The 23,950-nt window shown below is 44.2% G+C and overlaps 1 protein-coding gene across 3 annotated transcripts in view; it reads left to right on the plus strand.

The window, feature by feature from the left end:
• Nucleotides 1-19,142, plus strand: part of LOC147634002 (uncharacterized) — a 57,243-nt gene extending 38,101 nt beyond the window's left edge. For all 3 annotated transcript variants that reach the window (XM_086805093.1, XM_086805095.1, XM_086805094.1), the window contains 8 exons: nt 14,772-14,864; nt 15,443-15,556; nt 15,782-15,835; nt 16,772-16,819; nt 16,934-17,084; nt 17,732-17,897; nt 17,994-18,063; nt 18,456-19,142. In XM_086805093.1, the coding sequence (XP_086661219.1) occupies nt 14,772-14,864; nt 15,443-15,556; nt 15,782-15,835; nt 16,772-16,819; nt 16,934-17,084; nt 17,732-17,897; nt 17,994-18,063; nt 18,456-18,710 (951 nt within the window). In that variant the 3' untranslated portion in view covers nt 18,711-19,142. The remainder of the gene's footprint in view (nt 1-14,771; nt 14,865-15,442; nt 15,557-15,781; nt 15,836-16,771; nt 16,820-16,933; nt 17,085-17,731; nt 17,898-17,993; nt 18,064-18,455) is intronic.
• The last annotated feature ends 4,808 nt before the right edge of the window (nt 19,143-23,950 follow it).

Raw genomic sequence — 23,950 nt, forward strand, 5'->3', positions numbered from 1 at the left:
ACATGGTAGCAACAATCTGCATGCAAGAGAGCACGTAGGACAAGAGAACACTACACAGGGTATATGATCTTGTAATCTGGTTCCTCCCTCCTGCTACTTGCACCCATATTTAAGCATAAAAGCTTACCAATAGCAAGTAGAGTCGATGACAGCGGAAGTCTTCGCGATGGAAGTCCTTGGAGTGTTGAGATCTTTGATTTGTTGCCTTTCTTCGCGACAAAAGTCTTCAAGAGGATGAAGGGAACCTTGGGAAAGCTTCCCCTATGGTTCAACTTGAGAAAGGAGAGCTGAAATTAGGGTTTTCAGCAAAAAGACCAGAAATTACAGCAAAAATGAGAGCTGTTTTGCTGAATTTCAGTCATTGGGAGTGAGTAGGAGAGTGATTAGCACTTGGAAACACTCTTGGAAGCTTGGAAAACACCCTAGCAAGTTGGGTATGGCTATGGAGAGCTCGGAAATGGAGAGAAATGGTGAAAAAACAGAGTTTTCTGCCTCCAAAAATCTTCATGAAGAGAAAACACGAATTTTCTCTTAATAAGTAAGTGAATTGGGGTCCAATCAGGTGAAGGAGATGCCCATTTATGAGTAAAAGGGGAGGATCAGGTCCTGGACATTGAGTCTTGTCCGCCTCGGGACTTCAGTGAGTGTGAACTTGGAAGCGGTCATAATTTATAAGTGACTTTTGGGCGCCCAAACTTTAATGAAGTGGGAACGCACTCACTTATAAATATTGGCTAAGTCCTAAGGGCTATTTGAGCCTAGATTGGGTAATACTTACCACCTGTTCACATGCCACACAACCTTGTCAGCAGACAGTTTCACACGCACGGTTCAGGCGGGTGTCCCCTTACCCGAAACTACACATTGGTCAAGCAAGCATGAAAACAGCATGCAATTTCATTTGCAGGCAAGCACATAAAGATGCTATGCAATGCAACATTGGTATGGACAATCCCCGTTCATGAGACTATACCAAAATAGACGTGCTCAAGGCAAGTACACGAGGTACCAGACCCAATGGAACACCAATCCACCAAGCATTTCCGGGCATGTACACGGAGGCACAAGTCCCAACGGAAAGCCAAGTCTATAGTATCACATGAGTGGCATCATTCCCGGGCATAAACAACTGCCATGGACACCAGTCCAATGTACATACATGATAAGAAAGCACGGGTGGACCAATTGGGTGGCCAAATGGTGACATCTCCCCTGGCTTCTAAACAGTTGTCTGCAACTGAAAAGCATCCTAATATGTCTGAAGCACATGCGGGCAATCTTTGAAGAACTCTTCATCCACCCATTTAGCATCAATGGGAAGATAATTCTTAAACGTCACAAGGTAACGCCTCACAACTTTGCCTGCAGTAAGCTTGCGTTCCTTGTGATACACAATCTGCTCTGGCTGCAAGATCTCCTCAAGCTCATCCACTTCTGGTGGATCCTCAATGACCATTTCACTGGGCTCCGGCCCTACATACTTGCGAAGGAGACTCACATGAAAAGCATTGTGTATGTGCTAATGACTAGGTAATGCCAATCTGAAAGCCACTTCATTGATCTTCTCGATCACTCGAAAAGGCCCATAGTACATGGTTGCAAGCTTAGGATATGCACCCTCTTTGCCAGGCCTCTTTACAAGTCTTGCTTTCTCAAATTTCAGCTATACCTAATCATTCTCTTTAACATCCAATTGCCTTCTATGCTTGTCGGCAGCCTTTTTATGCTTGTCTTGTGACCTTGCAATGGCTATCCGCACCTGAGCAAAAGCAATATCCAAGTCTCTTACATACTCATCAGCTGCAAATATCTCATCCTTTGTGCGAAGGATGGGTGGCAAAACCACCTTACCATAAACAATCTCAAACGGGGCCTTTCCCGTAGATGCATGCACCGTGTTGTTGTATGCAAATTCCACAAGCGGTAAGTACTTCTCCCAAGAAGACTTCTGATCCGCCACAACATTTCAGGAGATCCAACACAGCTGAATTTGCAGCCTCACTTTGCCCATCTGTTTGAGGGTGATAAGCTAATGAGAAGTCCAATTTGGTGCCCATATTATCAAATAAGGCCCGCCAAAAGAGACATGTAGTCTTGGGATCTCTATCCCCCACAATGGACTTCGGCATTCCATGATGTTTGAACACTTGTGCAAGATATATTTTAACCATATGCTCAGCTTTGATGGTCTTTTTGAGCGGCAAGAAATGAGCTTGCTTGCTAAACCTCCACAATTGTCCAAATTGCATCATTACCCTGTTGGGTACGTGGCAAGTCCATAATGAAATCCATTGTAATACTTTCCCATGGCTGCGTGGGAATAGGTAATGGTTGAAGCAAACCTGGTGCTTTTTGTCTATCAAATTTGACTTTTTGACAAGTGATACATGCACGTACATGTGCCTCTATGTCCTTCCGCATACCTGGCGAAAAGAAATACCGCTCAATCATGTGCGTAGTAGGCATAGTCACAAGGAACGGGGGACGGGGACGGGGACGGGGACGGGGACGGGACGGGGGGCAGCCATAAGTAGGGAACGGGGACGGGGGAGGGAACGACACTCAAAAAATACTTTTTTTAAAAGTTTTTCTACTCTACACTTGTTCTACTTTGGAAGTACATCAAAATGAGCACAAATTTACATAAAATGGTAAGCTTTTGAGTCATAAAATGATAAGCTTTTAAGTCATATTAACAAAATACGCCAATTAAAGAGTGAAGGCGTTGAGGGTTGATTGTATTAATAATTAAGTAGATACAAAATGAGAGAGAGAAAGAAAGAAAGAAAGCTGTATTAATGTCTACTAGAGAGAGAGAGAGAGAGAGAGAGAGAGAGAGAGAGAGAGAGAGAGAGAAATGAAATGATATAGTAGCGTCCTCAAAAGGCCAAAATGACCTATGAGACCAAAAAGGTTACAACAATTAGAAGACTTAAGAGGCTTGAGGGAGAGGTGAGAGAGAGAGAGAGAGAGAGAGAGAGAGAGAGAGAGTCTAGATAGTAGAGAGTAGGGCCTTGTGTGAGAGGCTTGGGAGTTGGAAGTTACTAAGTTAGAAGAAGCTTGAGGGAGAGAGACTAGAGAGAGAGAGAGTTGCTTGAACTTTGAAAACTTGAAGGGGTGTGTGTGTGCTTGTAGCCTTGTAGCCTTGTTCTTATATAGATATTAGATAGGCAAGAGAGAAAGGCAAGGGCAAGAGAGAGAGAGAGAGGGCAAGAGAGAGAGAGAGGCAAGGCCCAAGGCCCAAGGCCCCAAGGCTCAAGCCTTAAGAACCTCAAGGCAAGAGAGAGGCAAGGGCCAAGGCCCAAGGTGCAAGCCTCAAAGGCTCAAGGTCTCCCCAAACGGCCAAGCCAAACGGCTAGAAACAGCCCAGGATAATGTATCTCTGACAAGAAGAACTCACTCTTCTTTGCATTTATGAACAGTTTATGCTTATGGAGCTCTTCAAAAACAATAGCCAAATGAGCTTTTATGCTCTTCTTCGGTCTTCGAGATGTCATCAAAGAAGACACTTGTAAATTTCCTGTACCCACGGAATATGCGATCCATCATTCTGTTGAATGTAGCCGAGGCATTTGTAAGGCCAAAAGGCATAACAAGATATTTATAAAGCCCAAATTCTGTCCTGAAAGCAGTTTTGTGTACATCTTCAGACACTACACGCACTTGATGATATCCACTCTTGAGATTAATTCGGCTAAAGCATGCCGATCCATTCTACTTGTCAAGGATGTCGTCTATGCGTGGAATTGGGAAACCGATTCTTGATGGTAAGCTTATTCAAAGCTCTATAATCCACACACATACGAAAGGATCCATCCTTCTTTTTAACCAAGAGGATGGGTGAACAATATGGGGAAGAGCTTGGCTGAACCAAACCCTTCTCAAGAAGCTCATTCACTTGCTTCATGATCTCCTCTTTTTGGGATGCACTTACACGATAGGCTGGCCTATTAGGTGGTGAGCTACCCGGCACAAGATCAATGCGATGATCTTTCTGTCGTATAGGTGGTAACTCATTTGGTAACTCATCAGCAAAACAATCACTGTGCTCTTGCAAAAATTTCAGCCTATCATTACTAAGAGTGTTTACATGTACATTATTTTCCTCAACATGATCTCATACAAAAATCAAGTACGCAAAAACACTCTTTTTCATTACTTTCGTGACCTGTACTTCTCTACTAACAAAGGCAGCCCTTGCTTCAATTTGAGGACCCATGTCCTCCACTTCAATACCCAAAGCAGCTGCCATCTGAGTGGATATGAAATTTTCAGATGCACAATCATCAAACATGAACAAAGCAGGCTGATCTTTGAGCTGTCCCCAAGCTTTACATACAACCCTATCTTTGCTATCATGTGAAGTATTGCCTTGCACATCCGGAACCATATGCACATTAGGCTTTGATGCATTTGCATTATCACGCTTTTTCTTGTTTGGGCATGCCTTTGTAATATGCTCGGTGTTACCACAAGTAAAGCATTTCCCCTCACTCATATATTGCTTTTTCTGCTCCGGAGTGAGACCATAGTCTCTCAGTTTGAAGGGACGCTTCTTAGTAGTGTTATTTTGAGCCTTTGTACCATTTTTATCTTGGTTTTGGTCCTTTTTAGGTGGCTGTCCATCATTTTGCAGGTTTTGGACAGCTCTCTCTTTGCCTTGAAATGAGGGTTTAGCCTTATTGGATCGACTCAATTTGAGTTCCAATTGTTCGGTGGTGGTGGCGGCTGCGATTAATTGGTGTAAGGTATGACAAGGATACATTTGTAGTCCCGCTTTGTACACGGGTTGCAATCCCGATTGAAACCTTCTCTTCCTTTCCGCCTCGGTGACATGCATAAATGGAGACACCTCCAAAAGCACTTTCCAAAACTTTTGTACATATGCATTTACCGATTCCCCCTCATTTTGCTTTACCCAATCCCACTTCATTGTTATCTCATTCAATGCATTGGGAGGCAAGAATTGAGCATAGAACCTCTCCTTGAACTCTTCCCATGATCTAACAGGATTCGGTGAGAGCTTTTCCGTGAGCCACCAATGGGCAGTAGTGATAGACACCAGTCCAATGTACATACATGATAAGAAAGCACGTGTGGACCAATTGGGTGGCCAAATGGTGACATTCACCAATCATTGGCTGGACTTATTGTCCATACTTAGTATTACTTTGGTATTATATATCTTGGAGATGTCTATTTGGGAGCATATTCAAATTCATCACTTTTGGAGGCTCTACAATCAAGACAACAAGCTGTAATTTACAGCAACATCAACTTTGGCAAAGTATTACTGAGGGATCTACTAACCAGTACTTGTTAGCCAATTGATTTTGTAGACCTTAGGAGTGTGGTCCCTATGTTGTATTGGGTTAAGAACCTATATGTATAAGTGCTTACAACCTTTACTTGGTAGCCAATTGATTTTGTAGATCTTCGGAGTGTGATCCCTTTGTTTCGGGTTAAGAACCCATATGTATAAGTGCTTACAACCAGTACTTGGCAGCCAATTGATTTTGTAGACCTTAGGAGTGTGATCCTTTTGTATTGGGTTAAGAACCCATATGTATAAGTGCTTACAACCTGTACCATGGATTACTTTGTGAATGCAAAAGGACTTGAGGAATGAAGGCTTTTAGTCTAAGATTCAGTGCAACTTGGGAAGATATTAATCCTCTAAGAACCAGTTAATTAAAGATAGGAAAGCACAATATTAACTAGGGTATGATGACCTAGGGTTAAGGTGACGTGCTAACCTAGGTTCAATTGAAGTTTAGGGTTAGGGTTAAAGCTAACGTAGGATTAGGGTTACATCTTAGCCAAGGCTTAGGTCCTAATAGGACCCTCTCAAGACGCTAAGTGCTAGCGAGTATGAGGTCTGGATTGGCCTTAGATAGCTTAAAATCTTACTAGCTAAAAATAGCAAAAAGTCTTATAATAGGGTTGGGTGCTGGCTTGATCTTAGCAGTGAGTATCAAGCTAGCTAGCTGGAGCTCTCGCTCCCCACCCAGGCACCTACTGTCCCCCTTTGCCTATCTGTTACAGGACTGAGTATTTTACCTCTTTTTCTTAAGCATTGTAATTATGTTTTAAGCATGTTTATTTGATCTGTATATGCATATGTAAGTTTGTACACGTGTGAGGATACAGATACTTGTTTAGTGTGTGTGTGAGTACATGTTTGTGCATGCCCATTTGTATGTACATGTGCATGTTTTTGGTCTTTCTCTTACCTTGTTGCAGGAAGCAGCAGCTGAGGCACCTTGTGGGACAGCCCAGTCAGTAGTTGACACGCGGCCCAGTCACACGTGGCACTGCCATGTGGCACATGTACAGGTGCAGCTGACATGGCACACGTGGCACATGTAGCTGACACGTGGCGCTGTCGTGTGGTTGATACAGGCACTGACACGGCTGGCTGCAGCAGGTGATGACATGGCACAGGTGCTGCCACGTGTCAGAGGCAGGCTTGGCTAGCAGTCCAGCAAGACTCAGCGCAAGAGAAGCAAAGTAGTGCAACAAAGCGCAAGGTGGGCAGCAGAAGCGATGGTGGCTGGCTGCCACGCAGGCAGACAGGCACATACAGCGTGGGCGCTGGCCAGCAGCGAAGAGCAGCACCGGGCAGCTAGACGTGATGGGCATCCGGGCGGCAACAAATCGCGCAAGGGGAAAAAAAAAAAAGGCAAAGGGAAGAAAATGCCGGGCAGCCCATATATAAAAATATTTATATATTAAAAATAGAAAAGCAGCATGGGTTTTCGAAAAAAAAAATGCTAGCGCTACTTGTGTTTTTCTTTTGTTAAAAAAAAAAGAGAGAAAAAAAGAGCTTTTCGATAGTCTTTTTGAAAAAGCCTTTGTAATAGATTTTTCCAAGGGGGAAAAGCATAGCTTTTTCCCCCAAACTTGTATAAATAAGGGGCCAAGGCCCTTGTATCCCACAACACATCTTGGGTGAAAGCTAGAAGGAGATCTCCCCATGGATCAAGGAGGAATCTTCTCGGGAATCGTACAAGGGCTACGCCGACCTTGAGTTATAAATAAATAAATACCTGTGGGGGCGCCACGCTTTGGGGCCAATTGGTCTTTTGTGCAGGAGCACTCTAGCTCCACTTATTTATTTTCTTCTTCTTCCAAATTTATTATTCTAGTTTTTAAAGCGATTAAAGTGTGATTAAGTGTGTTCACCGCCCGTCAAGTTGCTGAAGGCCGGTTTCACTAGCCCATTCCTAGTGCCCCCCATTGCCTAGCGCTCTGCACCCCCCACCCTCCTCAATCCCCTCATTTGTGCTAGGTGGCATCCTCTTTGACCTGCACATAGCTCTTTCAGCTGCCACCCTTGCCCTTCCGCCAATGCTGCAGCCCACCCTTTCACCCAACTGAGCCTCGCCAAACACGCCTTCTCCTTTGCTAGTTATCCAGCCTCGCTTTCCCCCTGCGTGCTCCATGTTGTTATGTTTTTTGTGTGTGCGTTATCGCCTCTTTGCGTGCTCCCCGATCCTTTCTAGCCCTCCCTCTTCCGTCGCCTATCATTCTACAACCAGGTGTTTAGTTTCTGGGGTGTTCTTCATCGGCAAGAGTAGGTGCTTCTGGTCTTCACCTTCCAGGACTTCATGGCAGTCGCTCCGTTGTTAGGTTGAGAAAAACAAAACCAGGGCCTCTATAGCAAACCCAACCGTACACCATGGAACACCAGCAGAACCACAATACCCAGCCACCCAGTATATACAATCAACACTCTTTCACTTCCATCTGCCAAATGTGCAATATAACTCTTGACATGAATAGGGAAGTAAGCTATGCCTAAGTAAAGTAGATAGCTTTCAAGTGGTTGTGTACAACTGCAATAGATACCCTAAACATGTGAGCTAATAGCAAGTGTTTATTTATATACAAAACATCAAGATGGATGGGTGGTTGAAGTACAAAAGGAGGTATCAATCTACTTCATCATTATACAATTCGGCATCTATGATTCCCTCAGGTGACTCCCAAGGAATGGTAACATTTCTCATCCACGAAGGAAGCATGATCAACATAAACCACTCGAATTCCATCCAGAATGAGCCAACCACGTCCATCTGGAAACCTTCACTTCTTATACATCGCACCCAGGGTTCCAGTACAAGAGATAAGTACATGGTTTTTTGATGTTCAATTGAAGTAGTCAGTTAACACACCCACAATTTATTCACACCACCCACTGGGCACAATGATAGCAGGGGAGTAGGAAGAGAGGTGATACAATCTTTTGAAGAGGAACGCCGCAAAGAGGCTTGTTTGCTTTACAATATACCCTTGGTCACAAGTCCACACCAATCCAAATATCACAATTGCATTCACACCACCCTGTACCCAAACCAGAACTTAACTTGAAGGAAACACAAGTCTAGGCTTCAAGAGGCTCACAATCCCACGGATCACGCACATAACCGGACAATTCCACTCACACGAAGGGAATAACCAAGTGATTTTTTACAAGTGTAGGTTTGGATGTACAATCAAGGGTATGCTTATCAACACCACTTCACAAAACACACCACACCAAGACAAAACATATGCATTCCATAACAATAACCCAAGGGTACGAGATCAGAGAATGAGTAATATATCAAAGCTTGTAAGGCTATGGAAATCAGCCAAAGAGGATTAGTGTCTCTCTACGGATGATTGCACCCAATCTCAATGCTTCGAGCACACGGAAAGGTCTTGATCACAGCCCCAACAAGCTTCATGACAAGCCGGGAGTGGCACCACTCGCCAATGTTCTTCAAGCTCACAAGATTTGGGGAGCTCCTCTTCAAGAGGTCACCTCTACAGTTACACACACACTCTTCCCTTCTTCAGCTTCTAGTCCAACGGGCTGTGGCATCTTCTTCAATTCTCCTTCTTCCTTTCTTCTCCACGAGCTCTTCACTATGAGCTTCCCTCTGCAGTCCAATTTTTCTCTTATCTCCCCAATTCTCTCTATCCAACCTTCTTCACACGATGACAGTAGTGTTTTTGGCCTTCATCCTCCCTTCTGTTCTTCACGAGCTCCCTCACCTCGTGTTATAGTGTTACAGTGTGTTGTGAGAATCTGGCAAGCTTGCCAAGTGGCCAGACATGCCATTGCTTGCCATCACTTCTCGATGAGTCCCAACTCTGCTGGACAGCTGCCATGTCGCCCCATCATCAGCTTCCTCTTCGCTGCCATACCGCACCTTTATTCATGCCAAAGAGAGGACCCCCCATACCCATCACGATCAGCCTCCACACCCCCAGGATCAGTCAGCTTGTTGCCACGCCATGCCCACGTGGGGTCCAGCTCCATACTTTAGTAGCCATTATCCTCCTCCCTCCTCATCACCTTGATGCTGCCATCACACGTACGCCATCTGGCTGCCATGCTGCATACGCACCACTAATGCGTGGTCATCGGCCACACGACTGCCCATAGTCTCCATCTTCGAAAGTTTTTAAAACCTTAGTTGATTTTTTGAAGGTTTAATAGCCCAAAGCCCTTGTTCACATGGCAAAGCTCCCACTTAACAAGTCCATCACAACACCACCGCATCCATTTGCCACTTGTCCGCGGCCACCACTCTCTTCACCCACCACTAATGTCCTACCATAAGGCTCCACGTCAATGCCAACACCATACTTGAAGTAAGTGACATATGCCTTCCAAAAGCAAGTTTCTCAAGATGTGATAGCTACAACTTCATCATTAATCCAGTGCCCAAGTGAGTCAATGGCACTGTATACCATCAAAGTCTCGGAGATCAAGAGTGCAATGTCATCGAGAGCATCTTCAGAAGAGTTGTCATCATCTCTTGAGCCTTGTTACAAACACACACATTGTGCAGCAAGCAACATGCTATATATACAAAGATGAGTTGATGCATCACTCAAACCATAATGCAAGCATACTAGTTGATCATTAGTGCACCCCTGTGAGAGGATCCTACTACTACTCCAATCACAAACACAAAGTGCATTCATCTGAGTATACCAAAGCTCAACACACACCGCCTTGGTTACTTCTGTACAAGGTTTTGGGGTTTACCAATTTCTCCTAACACCGTCACCCCCGGTCGGGGCCGCCGTCCCTTGCCTGTTTTCAGAGGTGGACCTCGAGCTCTTAGCTTTGACAGTATCCTCCCTCGAGGCCTCTGAATTGGTTTGCAAGATTGTAGGGAGCCACCCATCTGTGGATGAATTCGGTATTTTCTCTAAGCAGCCCTTATCGGCGAGCTCAACAAAATCACCGATATCCATTTTCTTGGGCTTGGCTTCTCTCATGTGGAGTTTGATTCACCTGTAGCGGCTAATCATGTGATGTAGCAGAGTCCTGTTGTGATACATAGCGGTCATGGTTTTGACCCGGCATCCGCCCCCCTAGCAGGTGTATTCGGCTTCTCCATGACGGTCTGCATCCTCGGGAGTATCACCCACTGATTCTATTGATTGGATGATCGATAGGCTGGTTTTGGAGTCCCCGTAGATGGCCATAGCAGCGGTGGTCAGGACAACGGGCATCCTGTCCATCAGAGTCTGCATAGCTTTCTTGGAGGGTCTTCTGTAGGTTATTGCACTCCTGAGCCTGGAGGGCGACCCGATCCTTCAGCGGATAGAGTACGCCGGTCTTCCTGGCCAGTGTTTTATCTGCAGGCAGATGGGCTACCTTGCTCAGTCTTGCCCTTGGTGTTAACGTCCACAGAGGGTGCCCCCTCGACCCCTGCCCAAGGCCTTGGTAGGCACGACCGGCAAGGGAAAGGGATAGGGCCTGAATCCAGGTCTGAGGTTCTTGACCAGCCGACCCTTGCAGCCCATCCTCCCTCCCAGGCTCCGTAGGAGGAGGGCAGTAGCCATTTGCAGACAGTTTGTCGCCCGCCTCTCCAGAGGGGCTGCCAGCCAAATCGCCATGCAGGTGGGCCCCCCAATGCCCACTAGGAACCGTTATGAGCATTTAGTTCTTGACGAGGAGATGGACAACGTGGTGACCCCCTGCGTTGTCCAGGAGATTCTTGCAGATTTTGGGGCTCGTTCTTGGAGTTTCCAGAGCCGTTTACTCCCCCCCTCCCATTGTGGTTCTTTCTTTCTTTCTTTCTCCCCCCCTTCATAGGCCTCCTCCCTCTTTGCTCCCCTCTTTGTTTTTCAAACCCACCCCCCATCCCCATCCCCATCCCCATCCCCCCCCACCCCCCTCCCTCAGTCTCCCATGTCCATTCCCATTGCCACCCTGCCGCACCCGACCCCCACTTGAGTGAGCAGACCGGCCTGGCCAGGCAATGGATACATCAGTTTACAGATACCCTCCCCGGGCGCGTGCAGACTACAGTCTCCTCAAATGCCTTCTGGTTGAGGCTGGAGAGTTCTCAGAGATTGCGGCGCCTCTCTGCCTTTACATGGTCTTCCATCACACCTGGGTCAATGTTGCAGTGGTCCTCGCTTCCGATAGGGAGTGGGCCTCCTCAGTCGTCCACTCTCAGGTGGTCTCCCTAGCTCAACACCTGGGAGATAGCCGTCTCTTGTTGACATCATCACCCACTTTTGGGCCCTGGCCCGCATGTTTCTAGCAGGCTTCTGTCTCTGATATCACGATGGAGACATTGACGCCCTGAGCTTGGAGTTGATATTGTGTGTTCCTCCATGTGGCAGTCACTGTCCCTTTGAGATCCCCCATTCTGTTGTCTTTATTGCAACGGATGGAGCACCGAGCAGGCATACGGCAGGGGTAGAGCGGAGTGGAGCTTTATGGAGGACAAGATTAGGGATCACCTCGGCCTCATCCGGCCCTAGTTAGATTGTGATTATTCCCCCTCCAAACCGACCCCAAAGACCATCCGTGGTGAGGGTGTCTTGAGCAGGTCTCACTCCTCCCATCCTTAGGTTTGCGGATCATCTCTTAGAATGTTCACGGGATTTTTTTTTTTATTTTGGGGGTGGGGGGCGGGGGGGGGGGGGGGGGGGGGGGGGGGGGCATCACAGAAGAGGGGTACTTTTTCAAGAGCTTCAGAGAGCCTGCGTAGGAGGCCCAGTTGATCTCTTGTTCTTGCAGGAACATCACCTCTCGGTAGCTCTCAGTAGGGCACACCCACAAATGCGGGAAGATCTTGCTTGGACATAGCCATACCTTGTGGTCCCATGCCTTTGGCCCTGAGGGAAACCAGGGAGGGCTATGCATTTCGTTCAGTGAGTAGCTACTTCCACCGTTGGTGTTGGATTTAGGCACCATTGTTTAGGGGAGGGCACAATGATTATAGTTAGGGTTGGGGAAGACCATGTGGGTTTCCTCAACATTAATGCCCCCAATAGGGTGGCGGGTGGACTGAGTTCTGGGTCTAGGTGAGGCAAGCACTTCAGGCAGTTTTTTGGTGCACAGGTAGAGATTTTAACATGCTAGAGGACCCAAAGGACAGGAGCCCCACAATACATCAGTAGTGGGGAAGCTAATGCTACTAGTCAAAATGGGGTACATGAGTACATGGATACCTGAATACATGAATATGGGGGAGTACAAAAGTGACAATGAGTACAACAGTATATGGCTGGAGTCGTAATCATCCTAGGAGCTCTAGCATGGGTCTCTGCCGGATGGCGTGGATATCTACCATAGTGAGGTGCCTGGTCGGACGAGCCCGATGCCTCGCAATGATGCTCTGAATCCTCCGGTGTAGGCACCATCTCTGATGTGAGGATCCACGAACCCTTGGGCGTCTAGATCTGCCCAACTGGATAGCTCTCTCAACTAGAGTCCCACAGGGTGCCCACTGCTGGGCTGTCGGTTGTGTTCCCTCCCGGGTAGTCCCTCTAAAGAAGTCAGTAATTTGTCTCTGTGTGGACTCCCTGCCAGTCCGGCGTCTGCTCCTGATAATGGACTCTCTGAGCCTACGAATCTCCAGGAGATAAAAACCCAAGCATCGCTGATCACAATAGTCCATGACTCTAGCCAGTGGTCCAAATCCCTCTTTGAAAAGGCAATGGTAGCGCCCTCGAATCTCATAATATGCTGTGCAGCAACAGATGTAGTGCTCCTCCGTCTCTGGCTCTATCCAACAAATCTGACAAATCCTGTCCCTTGGAGGTATGCCTCTAAATCTGCCTGTCTCTATCTCTAACTGATGTGAAGAGGTGCGGATCTGCCCAATGGCGCACCTCAATCCATGAGACAGATGGGTATCCATGTAGCTCGGTGAAGAAGAAGAAGAAGAATGTATTATCATCCTTTGGGAGCCGGTAAACGGCCCATGGGACCTCCGCGAAATTATTACAAAAGGCCCGATGGGCCTATGAGACAAAAGATGATTACAAGTATCCATGGAATATCATCGTCATGGAAAACTGAAACAAAACTTCAACTGAAACTGGAAACCTAGTAACTGAAGCTGAGTCCTAGCACAGAACAAACAACCAATGGGGTGTGCGGTTACCCCTCTCTCTCTCTCTCTCTCTCTCATTGATCCTTAGCTTTTCAGCTTTGTACCTTGTACCTTTTTCTATTATCTGGATACCCAAAGGACATTGACAGTTGTATATTGTTTTGTCTCATAGGCCGACTTTGGCCTCTAGTAGACGTTAATAAAGCTTTCTTTCTTTCTTTCTCTCTCTCCACCGAAGATGCTATACTACAGAGATCACTTCATGAGTATCACTGATGATGGATTTATAGAGAGGCCTAGATACATGGAGGGCTTTTTACCACACGGCTCCCGAGTGGCTATCGGTCAGCTCAGAGTTTCATCACACCGATTGGAGATTGAGACTGGCAGAGCAGCACGGATCCCCCGAGAGGAGAGGGTATGCAGATTGTGCAGAGAGGAGGTGGAGAGTGAGGAGCATTATGTATGCAGATGCAGAGCATATACTGCCATCAGAGAGAGATATCCCATTTTATTCAGAGAGCCACATTCCCTACGCCAGATCTTTGAGGCAGCAGACCAGTGCATACTGGGGAGATACATTCTAGACATACAGCGCCACAGAGAGACATTATTACAGGCTCAGACAGCTCCAGAGGGGGGGCGACAGACATAGATTACTACATTTTTTCAGAGATCCATCCCCCTCCCAGCCCCTACACGGCAGGGAATTACTCTCGAGAGAGCAGAGACACTTAGAGCCCGCAGGATACAGAGGACACCTGGCTTTCGGACACCACGCCTATACCAGAGAGAGATGACAGAGATCAGAGCTCAGTTTCACAGAGGGTGCGGAGCAACTGGCTTGCTTCAGAGCACACCCAGGCATGTTCTTCAGGGAGCTGTGGACACCCCCTTCACTGATGTACACCATTTTATACCCCCAGTATGTTACAGGATGGAGCTAGCTAGGTTGCATATCATGATTGTATACTCCATGCATATAGCTTTGCATTCTCCTAGTAGTAGAGCTCCATCCCCTGCACACCCAGATTCAGCTTTTTTGTTCAATACTTTTTCATTTTGTTGGGATGACAGAGGATACCCCATACAGGTACTCCGATTTGTCTCATAGGCCGAGTTCGGTCTTTTGGAAGACGTTAATAAAATCTTTCTTTGTTTCTTTCTTTCTCTCTCTCTCTCTAAACAAAGGCAGGCCTCTTGTACAGAAATTCTTGTCAAGTTCATGTCAATAATCAGAAATTTTAGTGCTTCGTGTTCAATATTGGGTTATTTTTTTAGTATGTAGTTTTTACTTGATGACTTTCCTCTTCTTGGCCTGTATCAAATTGTCTCAATTGTCATCAATATACTGATACTTGTCATCGATTTGCTGGACAGAATGACATTGATTTGATTTGTTGTGTGCAGATCACCTCTTGGGTTACAATCATTGTGCTGACAAGCATGACATCCTATTTATACCTGTCTTCTCAAGGAGACTCTCTTGCTGCATCCCAACCAGTGTAACATCTGATTCAATTCTGCGTTTCTTTTGGTTTTGTCCCATCACTTGATAAGATATGATGTTGGGTCTCCCATGGTAAACATATACTTTCTGTTGCCGCCCTTGCATCTGCCCCTGCTGTGAAGGTAGACCTGATTCTAAGCATAGAAGAGGGCTTCTTGTTCCTTCATCTCGTAGCCATACCTTTAGCTTGTATGACATAAAGACTAAGTCTCAAGCTACATGGTAGCAAAAACTTCAAGAAGGATATATAACCCTATTTCCCCTTGCCCAGTTAGCAGTGGTTGCGATGTAGTCCCCTAGCATCTATGAACCTTAGTCTTCACACTATTTGTGTGCATTATTGGTTTCACATGCACACCTCGTTGCCCTACCATAGGATTCCTTCCTCTAGTTAATCCTGAAGCCTGTTCTTTTGAGCCAGCAGGCACTCTCTGTCCAGCCCCTTGACTGTGAACATATAGCTGGCTATAAGATTTCTGTATTTTCTTTAGTCAATTTATTGTAAACTTAACAGTGACACAGGGATGTGCTGCTCAAAACTGCTTTTGTTTTTTGTTTTTTGTTGGTCTAGGTGCTACTTTACAGTATTCTTCCTCTCATGTTGGTGCTCCCGGTTGATGTCTTTTATGTTTCATCACGCATTTTCTTCCTTCGAACTCTAGTTCGGATTTTTCTTCCTCTACAGGTGGAAAGACTTTTGCTTCAAATTTTCCTTTAAGGCAATCAGCTCTCGTTGTGGTTTATGTTGGTGCAGTGATGCACTTGTGCATGTGCCATCGATCTTGGAATAACCTGAACATGTGTATGTGTGTGCGCACATGCACACACGTGCACAGATGCATGCGTATGGTGTACGCTCGTAAGTTCACTTTGGACACACGGATCTCATTAAAATTTATTGTCTTTGCAGCCAATAACGTTTGCAGACTTCTTTGTGGCAGATATCCTAACTTCCATGGCTAAAGTAAGAACTGTTTCATCTGGCTTTATTGTCAGTCTACATATCATGAGATTTAGTACCACTTTTTTTTTGTGCGTTTCACCTTTTTATAGGAGTATAAAGAGCACATGAAGGCTTCATGACACAAGTGAGAGGGGGTTATGGAGGCCGAGACTTAGAAACAACCTCCAGTTGTCTTATGCAGGGCCAAAAAAACCTTGTGTTTGTTCCCATTTGTCTCATTGTGTATGAGTCACGTGTCCATATGGCATTGAGGACCTTATCAGATTGAGACTGATTCTCCTATTAGCTTCCATGTGTAAGTTTGTCAAGCTGCCAATTCCCAGTTGTTATTTATATAAATGGAGAGGCGAAATCAAATGGCCTTATGTGGCACATCTTGCATGTCATCTTAGAATACCCAGTCACATACCATGTCATCTTGCATGCTCAAGCATGGGCATTGTATGAATCTTGAAGACCAGGTTTGCATACATGTATATTTGGTCTTCGAGTGGTTGTATAATGTATGGAGGCTGATGCACAATGCCATTGCAATATGATCTGGCATGTTCTTGACACTTGTCACTTAGGCTCACTTTCATGTTTCTCACACATCAGGATTGCACTTCTTGTAACCTTGTTTGTACGGATCCAATGGCTTGCTAGTCTGGACTTGAGGCTGCACAGATTTGAAAGGTGAGATCCCTACATGCGGAATAAGGGCATCTCATTAGCTTTGTGGACAAGTGAGTGATTAATTGGTTAAGATACATACATCAGTACCTTGTAGTGCATTTGATATCAATTTTTTGTGTGGGCGGTAGGCTCTTCCACCACCCTAACCAAGAGGTCGTGAGCTCTGACCACACCTTGGAAAAAATGAAACGAATACTCTATTCATAATAATCCAATGGTCTTGCTTGGGTCTGAATAAGCAAGTATTTTTTCATTTTGTAGGTTCTCTCAGATCTAGAGCGAGCAACGTGCAGGATGTTTCATGGCCAGGTAAAACAATGTGTAAATGGTCGACAATAAGATGTTATGCTTTATAAAATGCTGAGTGCTAGGTGGTTCCCTTCTATATTCGTCTCTCCCCATGGTTGTATGTGGGCTTGACAGGTTGCGACTTTATCATGGTTTGAACCTGACTCCACTTGTGGGAGTCATTCTATTTGGATTCCACGAGTGTTAGCTCTTCCTTATTTGTGCCGCTTTTTCCAATGCCTACGCCAGTTTAACGACACGAAAGACAAGACATGCATTTTAAATGGTAAGAGCTCTGTGCTATGACACTTCCACTCTAGAAGCTGTTTCTAGGTAGTACATTATTTTCTTATGATTCCATGCTACAATTGGTCCCCAAACCCTCTTTGCTGTTCCTGTCATTTTATGAGATGGTTGCCTCAGCACACACCTATGGTACACACACACACACACACACACACACACACACACACACACACACACTCGCGTGCACGCACAAACACGGATGCATTCATGACTGAATCACAAGACATGCATTTTAAATGGTAAGAGCTCTGTGCTATGACACTTCCACTCTAGAAGCTGTTTCTAGGTAGTACATTATTTTCTTATGATTCCATGCTACAATTGGTCCCCAAACCCTCTTTGCTGTTCCTGTCATTTTATGAGATGGTTGCCTCAGCACACACCTATGGTACACACACACACACACACACACACACACGTGCATGCACAAACACGGATGCATTCATGACTGAATCTAGTGAGCTCATCATGGCAATGTCAACTCGAATCCCTGAAAGGCAGCTGTTTGTGGAATGTGGCAACAAGATTTTATTCTAGAAAACTGCTTTGAAAAGAACATTTATGTGTAGCATGTTTTCTTATTCGACTTTGCCTTTTACTTGAATCCCCTTGTGGTTCTGTGGACAGCCTTGAAGTACGCTACCTCATTTCCAGTAATTCTACTGTCAGCCCTCAAGTATCACATTGCAGCTGAGTTGTGGGAAGGAGTGTACAGGCCACTTTGGCTCTTTTTTGGTTTGATCAACACTTGCTTTTCTTTCTACTGGGACATCAGACGTGATTGGGACCTTAGGTCTGCCAATTCTGGATTCTTATTACAGCTTGAAATTTAATGTTTTTTGAGACCTCGCAATGCTTGTTCTAATGATGTTGATGTTACTGTTTGTAGCTTTTTTTCGAGTCTGTTCAATGCAAAGCACCCACTTCTCAGGCCAAACTTATTGTACAGTTACCATTGGGTATTCCCCTTTTTCTATCTGCTTATTCATAGTGTTCTAAAGCCTCTTAACTCTTTTTTCTTATGAGAACAAGGTTCCAGCTATATCAAATAGGGTATTCATTAAATAAACTACACGTGTACATGCATGCATGCATGCATATATGCAAACATGTACATGCATGTGTATGTATATGGATATGTAAACATTATGTATTTGTGTATGGATGTGTATGTGTCTGTCTGTGCGTGACAGGCACATGCAGGGGAACGTGCACACACACACACACACACTGAACTTTTCAACCGATCATGAAAGAAGAAAAGTTATTATGTATGCTACTGTTTACAAAGAAGAGAGTCATGTGTATCATGGATGCTGCTGGCACGTGACCAATCGGGATGGCATGGCAGGTTTACTATGGTGCAGTTGGGAGCAATTTACTGCTGCGTTGGGCATGGACCTACAAACTGTCAGCTCATTTGAGGCATAATTATATCACTGTTTTTCTTATGACGGCTCTTGAGATACTCCGCCGATTCCAGTGGATCTTTTTTCGAGTGGAAAGTGAATGGAACAAAATGACTCGTGTCAACTCACAGATGTCTCTGAAAGATACCTCTAAGGAGGTTGAGAGGCTGCTATCATCCATTGAGCATAACGTGTGAGGAAGCTGAACTGAAGCAGCTTTGCACAAACCCGATGCATGTATGCATTGGTATGCATCAAGATGCCTACCCTGTCCAACTATGACATGATGAAGACTACCGACTGACTATACACGACACTGACAACCACATGGTAGTATTCAAAGCTGGAGCATCCAGGTGCCTTCAAGACCCCATCAAGTTATTTAACATGGACTGAAGACAATGTTTAAGATTCTTTGCTACACAGCAAGGTTAGCATTGAACTTTCAATACCAGCACAAAACCTTATTATTCTCTCTTTTGGGACCTCATTTTGAGCCCTTCACAACCTAAACCCTTGTACATGCAGGCAGACGCTTGTAAACTTTCTACTCTGTTAATATAAATTTCTCTTAGCACACGCAACAAGTGATTGATTTTTTCACTTGTTTGCTAATCAACTTTAACCCATTACGTTTCTACTTAAAGCATGGATACCAAATACCTAAATCCTAAAATAGGATTTTCTTCCAAAAGTAAGATATTAATACTAACTATCACGTCCCAACCTATCAAGATTTCGAATACTTTGAGGCGTTATACTTTACTCGGACTACTAAATAGTTGAACTATATACCTAGAGAGGATAAGATGTGTAGAAATGGATTAGCATCAGCATTTTCACATAATAAGAATGCAAGAAAATCGATTAGCATCACCTAGAGAGGATAAGATGTGTAGAAATGGATTAGCATCAGCATTTTCACATAATAAGAATGCAAGAAAATCGATTAGCATCACCATTTTAACATAAGAAGAATGTAAGAAAATGATTAAGGTTAATGGCAAAACTATGGCATAATGACAAGGCAAGAGATCTAGCAAAAGCGCATATGATAGTTAGAGGGCCTTTATATAGGCTTGAGTCACAATCTCTATTAGCCACAAATTGTGACTCATAGGCTTGATTAATCTATCCCTAATCCTTCCTAGATTTGAGGACCACCTCCCTTGAAGTGAGCATCCACTTGGGCCTTTTCTTACCTTCTTCTAGGTGTCTTCTTTTGGCCACACTTTGGACTATACTCCTTCATATTTGAGCCTCCTTTGAGCCTTTAAACCTTAGTCCTATGATTGATGCTACTCTTACTTCATTTGAGAGTCAATAGCACTCCCCCTTTCTCCTAACATTTACCCAAGATCACTTGCTATTTTCAACACTCCCCCTCAAGTGATGAACTACTATTACTATACATATACTAGATCTACACTCTTACTCATTTGCTAGACTGTTTTATCACAGGTGCCTCATAGCCTACAATGTCGGCTTAGGGCTTGAAGTTTTTTTATACAAGGGTAGGTATATGGTGAGTGGGTTAAATAGAAGGTGGGAGAGGTGCTCTCTTTCATCATTGAGAAGAGATGTTCTGATGATTGGCCTCTTTCTTGGGAAGCCCCTTTATTTGGTTCTTCTTTGATCATTATGTTTTTGGGTGTTGGCTTGCTTCTTCTTTTTGTTCCAACAATCTTTCTCCATGTGGTCTAGTTTGCCACAAAAGTTGCACTTTACTTTGGCTCTTGGTCCTTTGGTGAAGAATGTTTTCTCTGTATAATGTGATGAAGATCCTCTTCAATCAAGGTTGCTTCAAATCCAGTGAAGGTCGGGTTGGGTAGATTTTTCAAGGTAGCCACCAATGGCCTAAATGCTTCCAAGGCCATGCTCTTGAGAAGGATTGCTATGGCATCCTCCTCATCCACCATTGGAGCTCCAACACATGCAAGTTGCTACATGACACACTTTATTTTGTTTAACTGAGCTTGAAGTGACTCACTTTCTTTGATGTTAAATCTTAAAAACTGAATTTTCGAACTAATTTTTGAGTTCTTTTGGTTGGCACCAAACAAATTTTCTTGTTCATCCCACGATGTAATATAATGGATGAAACTATCGCCTAGTCTTGATACAATGATGGCTCTAGGTCTCTCTCATCTCTTCCAAGCTAAAAACTTCTCTCTTCTTCTTTCAATCCAAGACACTTCTCTCTTCCATTCACAATTCCCCAAAGTCCATCCTTCATGAGTACAAATTTAAGCTTTACTCGCCACATGTACGGTCATTTAATGTTTCAACTATGAGTGGAGTTGTCATGATTTCTTTATGAGGAAGGAAAGGTCTTAGCAATGGAGTGACCCAATGCTAGTGTCTAGTCCCATACAAAGAGTGAGAGATGCGATACGAGTTATTTTATATGATTAACTCTTCCCTATTTTAAAAACTATAAAACCAGAGAATACTGTGCTTTGGGAGAGCAAATTAAAGCACCAAACCAAGGGGGGGAATGGATTTGATGATGCACAAGGCATCCAAAAACCTCAAAAATCTCCAAAAATTAGTCCGAATAAGCTCTCAAATTAAGAGACGTGAGCCCACAATCCCATGAAAAAAGACATGAGTCAACACACATGAGCTTGGAGACGTGAGAGCCATGAGCCTAGACAGATGAACGTGAATACATGAACTGGCATACATGAACTTGGACACATGAACTTGCATACATAAACCTGCATATGTGAGCCTGCAAAACTTGAGTCTAGAGGCATCACGTGAGCCTACAGATGTGAGTCTAGATGCGTGAGCCTGTAAATGTGATCCTAGATATGCGAGCCTTCATATGTGAGCCTGGACACATGAGCCTACGGACGTGAACTTGGATACATGAATGTATAGACATAAACCTACAGACGTGAAGAGCCTAGATACGTGAATCTAGAGGCATGATTCTAGATATGTGAATTTGGAGACATGATCTTATAGACGTGTAGACACAAGTCCAGAAGTGTAAACGTGGACACGTGAACCTACATACATGAGCCTAGCAGCAAACAAAAAAAAGACTTATTTGAAACCATCTTTAGGCTTGCATCAGAAGTGTTGCAGGCTCACTAATGAGGACTCCTTCTGTAAATGCCCTTGTGGATCCTTGTGTGATGAGGTAGTCCTAGCCATTGACTCCTTACCTCTCCCCAAGTTCCGTGTTCCTTGTCCCATACTGAGAAGAACTAAAACTTGGTTCCATGGTAAAGTCACTTCTAAAATGATCACCTATGAAGAGTAGGACTTCTGCTTGTGTTGTGTGTGCTTTTTATTATGTATGCTATGTGGAACATTTGTCACTAGTGGTGATACAACAAAAGAGACAAGTTATGTTTTTTGCCATATAATTGTATTGTTGGGATGCTTGGGATAAACCTAGCTTAGGATCGATACTAAATGTTTCACACATTGTGGCATTGGACATGGTTTAATCGCTTCTTGTGGGAGTGAACCTTGGTTTTGGTCTTGCTCCCACTCCATTGGAGCTGCATCCAAAAAATAGGGCGGCTGAGTGACTTCTTCATAAAATTTAAGACGTTTTAGATCGGAGGACCATGGTGGCTCCTGTTTCTGGGTCATTTCTTTCTAACTCTCCTCTCGTTGAGATGGACCCGAAGGAGTCTAGCCTTGTTAATAGAGGAGAACTCTATTGAGTGCTGGTAGTTTGCTAAGATCGAATACTTGGTGGGTTTGAAGAAATGTGGTTTGACACACTATAGTTAAGCATATTATCATTTCCAACAATTAGTTTGGTAGTCTTAGTGCGAAGTAGCTACCTATAACATTTACCTGGTATGGTATGTATAGGGGGAAAACCTCCTTCGTCATTGTAACTTTTACCTTTCCGGTCCTATGGGACTTGGCTATGCTACTTATTGTAGTCATGGCAAAATGACTTGCTGTACTCTACAATGCAATTTGTGATGTAAGCTTAGCAACCTCTGTAACTAAATACTGTCCAACAATGCAAGTGACAATCACAATAGCAACTTGTTAGGCCTACATGCCTTTTACATAATTTTCGATAGAGTTTTGGTTGTGGGGCTGATTGTAGAAGGCAATAACGCCTCGCACAACCCTAGACCTTTCTGGAAAAATCTCCAACCACGCTATTCCTAGAAGCTATGCCAAAGTATTAATTGCAAAGTGAGTTTGTGTGAGTAGCTTGAGGCGATCTCACATTCAGATCGACGCATAGTTATTTGATGCAGGTCGTTACGTATGGTGCATGGAGAGGGCACGATGTTGATCAATAATGGTCTTCTTATGCTCTTGCTGGTGATCTAGATACTGGGCAACGAATTAGGCACAACATGTAGGCTCTTCACGGCTTTGGATCATCTTCATCTTCATCTTCTTCTTTTCTCTCTCTTTCTCTCTCTCTCTCTCCCTCACACACACACACACACACACACACACACACACACACACATAAATAATGATGGTATTAAACAAAAATTTATCACTCCCACTTTGATACACACTCTGCTTGTATTACATAAATATTTATCTCTTCCACTTTGACACACTCAAATTTTATTACATCTTCAATGTTTTAAAATCAAGGGAGTAAGATGTCTTTTTTATTTCAATTTTAATAGTACATTAGTATACCTAGAACTACCCTTCTACTCTTTTTTCTTCCACCTTTTTGATAAGCTCCTATCAAAGGACTGTTTTGTCATTGTCAGTGATGTAGCCATATGCATGCCAAGTCCCTATTATAATACTCAATTTCAAATTCCATTGATAAATGTCTCTTCCTTCAAATCCAGGCTGATGGAAGACAAGTGTCACTGGAAAAACCACAGAGCTCAACCCTATAGGGCAAGAGATCCCATACCATAAAATAGAGGGTTTCACGTTCCTTACATTCTAACACCACAAGAATACACAGAAGATATACTTAGGATGGTGTTTGAAGTGGGAAGGGGGTATAGCACCTATCTGCACATGAGATGCAACCCCTGTAAAAGATTCGTATGACTTATTGCTTGCTCGTCAAGCAAGAGGAGGCTGAAACAATACGGGGGCTACATTTTTAAGACCATGTATCTCCACATGAGATGTAACCCTTGTAAAAGACTGGATAACTTATCGCTTGTCGAGGTTGATTCATGATGGGTCTTAAGAGTAAGATGCTTCACAACCATCTCTACAGGTCTAGGCACTACATCTTTGATGAGTGTTACCATAAGGAAATAGACCTAGTAGATAATAGAGCTCGAACTAAGAGATAGAGGACGCATCATCCAAAGCCTCATTAGCCAAGGGTACCCAATCAACACCAACTAGAGTCCTAGTTAAGAACATGAGCATGGACGAGATGGTAGAGAATATGCTAAATCATTTAGGCCAGCAATGGTAGGGCCCATCCCCAAGGGAAACCTCAAGGTTAGCACCA

The sequence above is a fragment of the Cibotium barometz genome, chromosome 11 (genome assembly GCF_041138505.1).
Source record: "Cibotium barometz isolate CiBa-2024 chromosome 11, ASM4113850v1, whole genome shotgun sequence".
Lineage (NCBI taxonomy): Eukaryota > Viridiplantae > Streptophyta > Polypodiopsida > Cyatheales > Cibotiaceae > Cibotium > Cibotium barometz.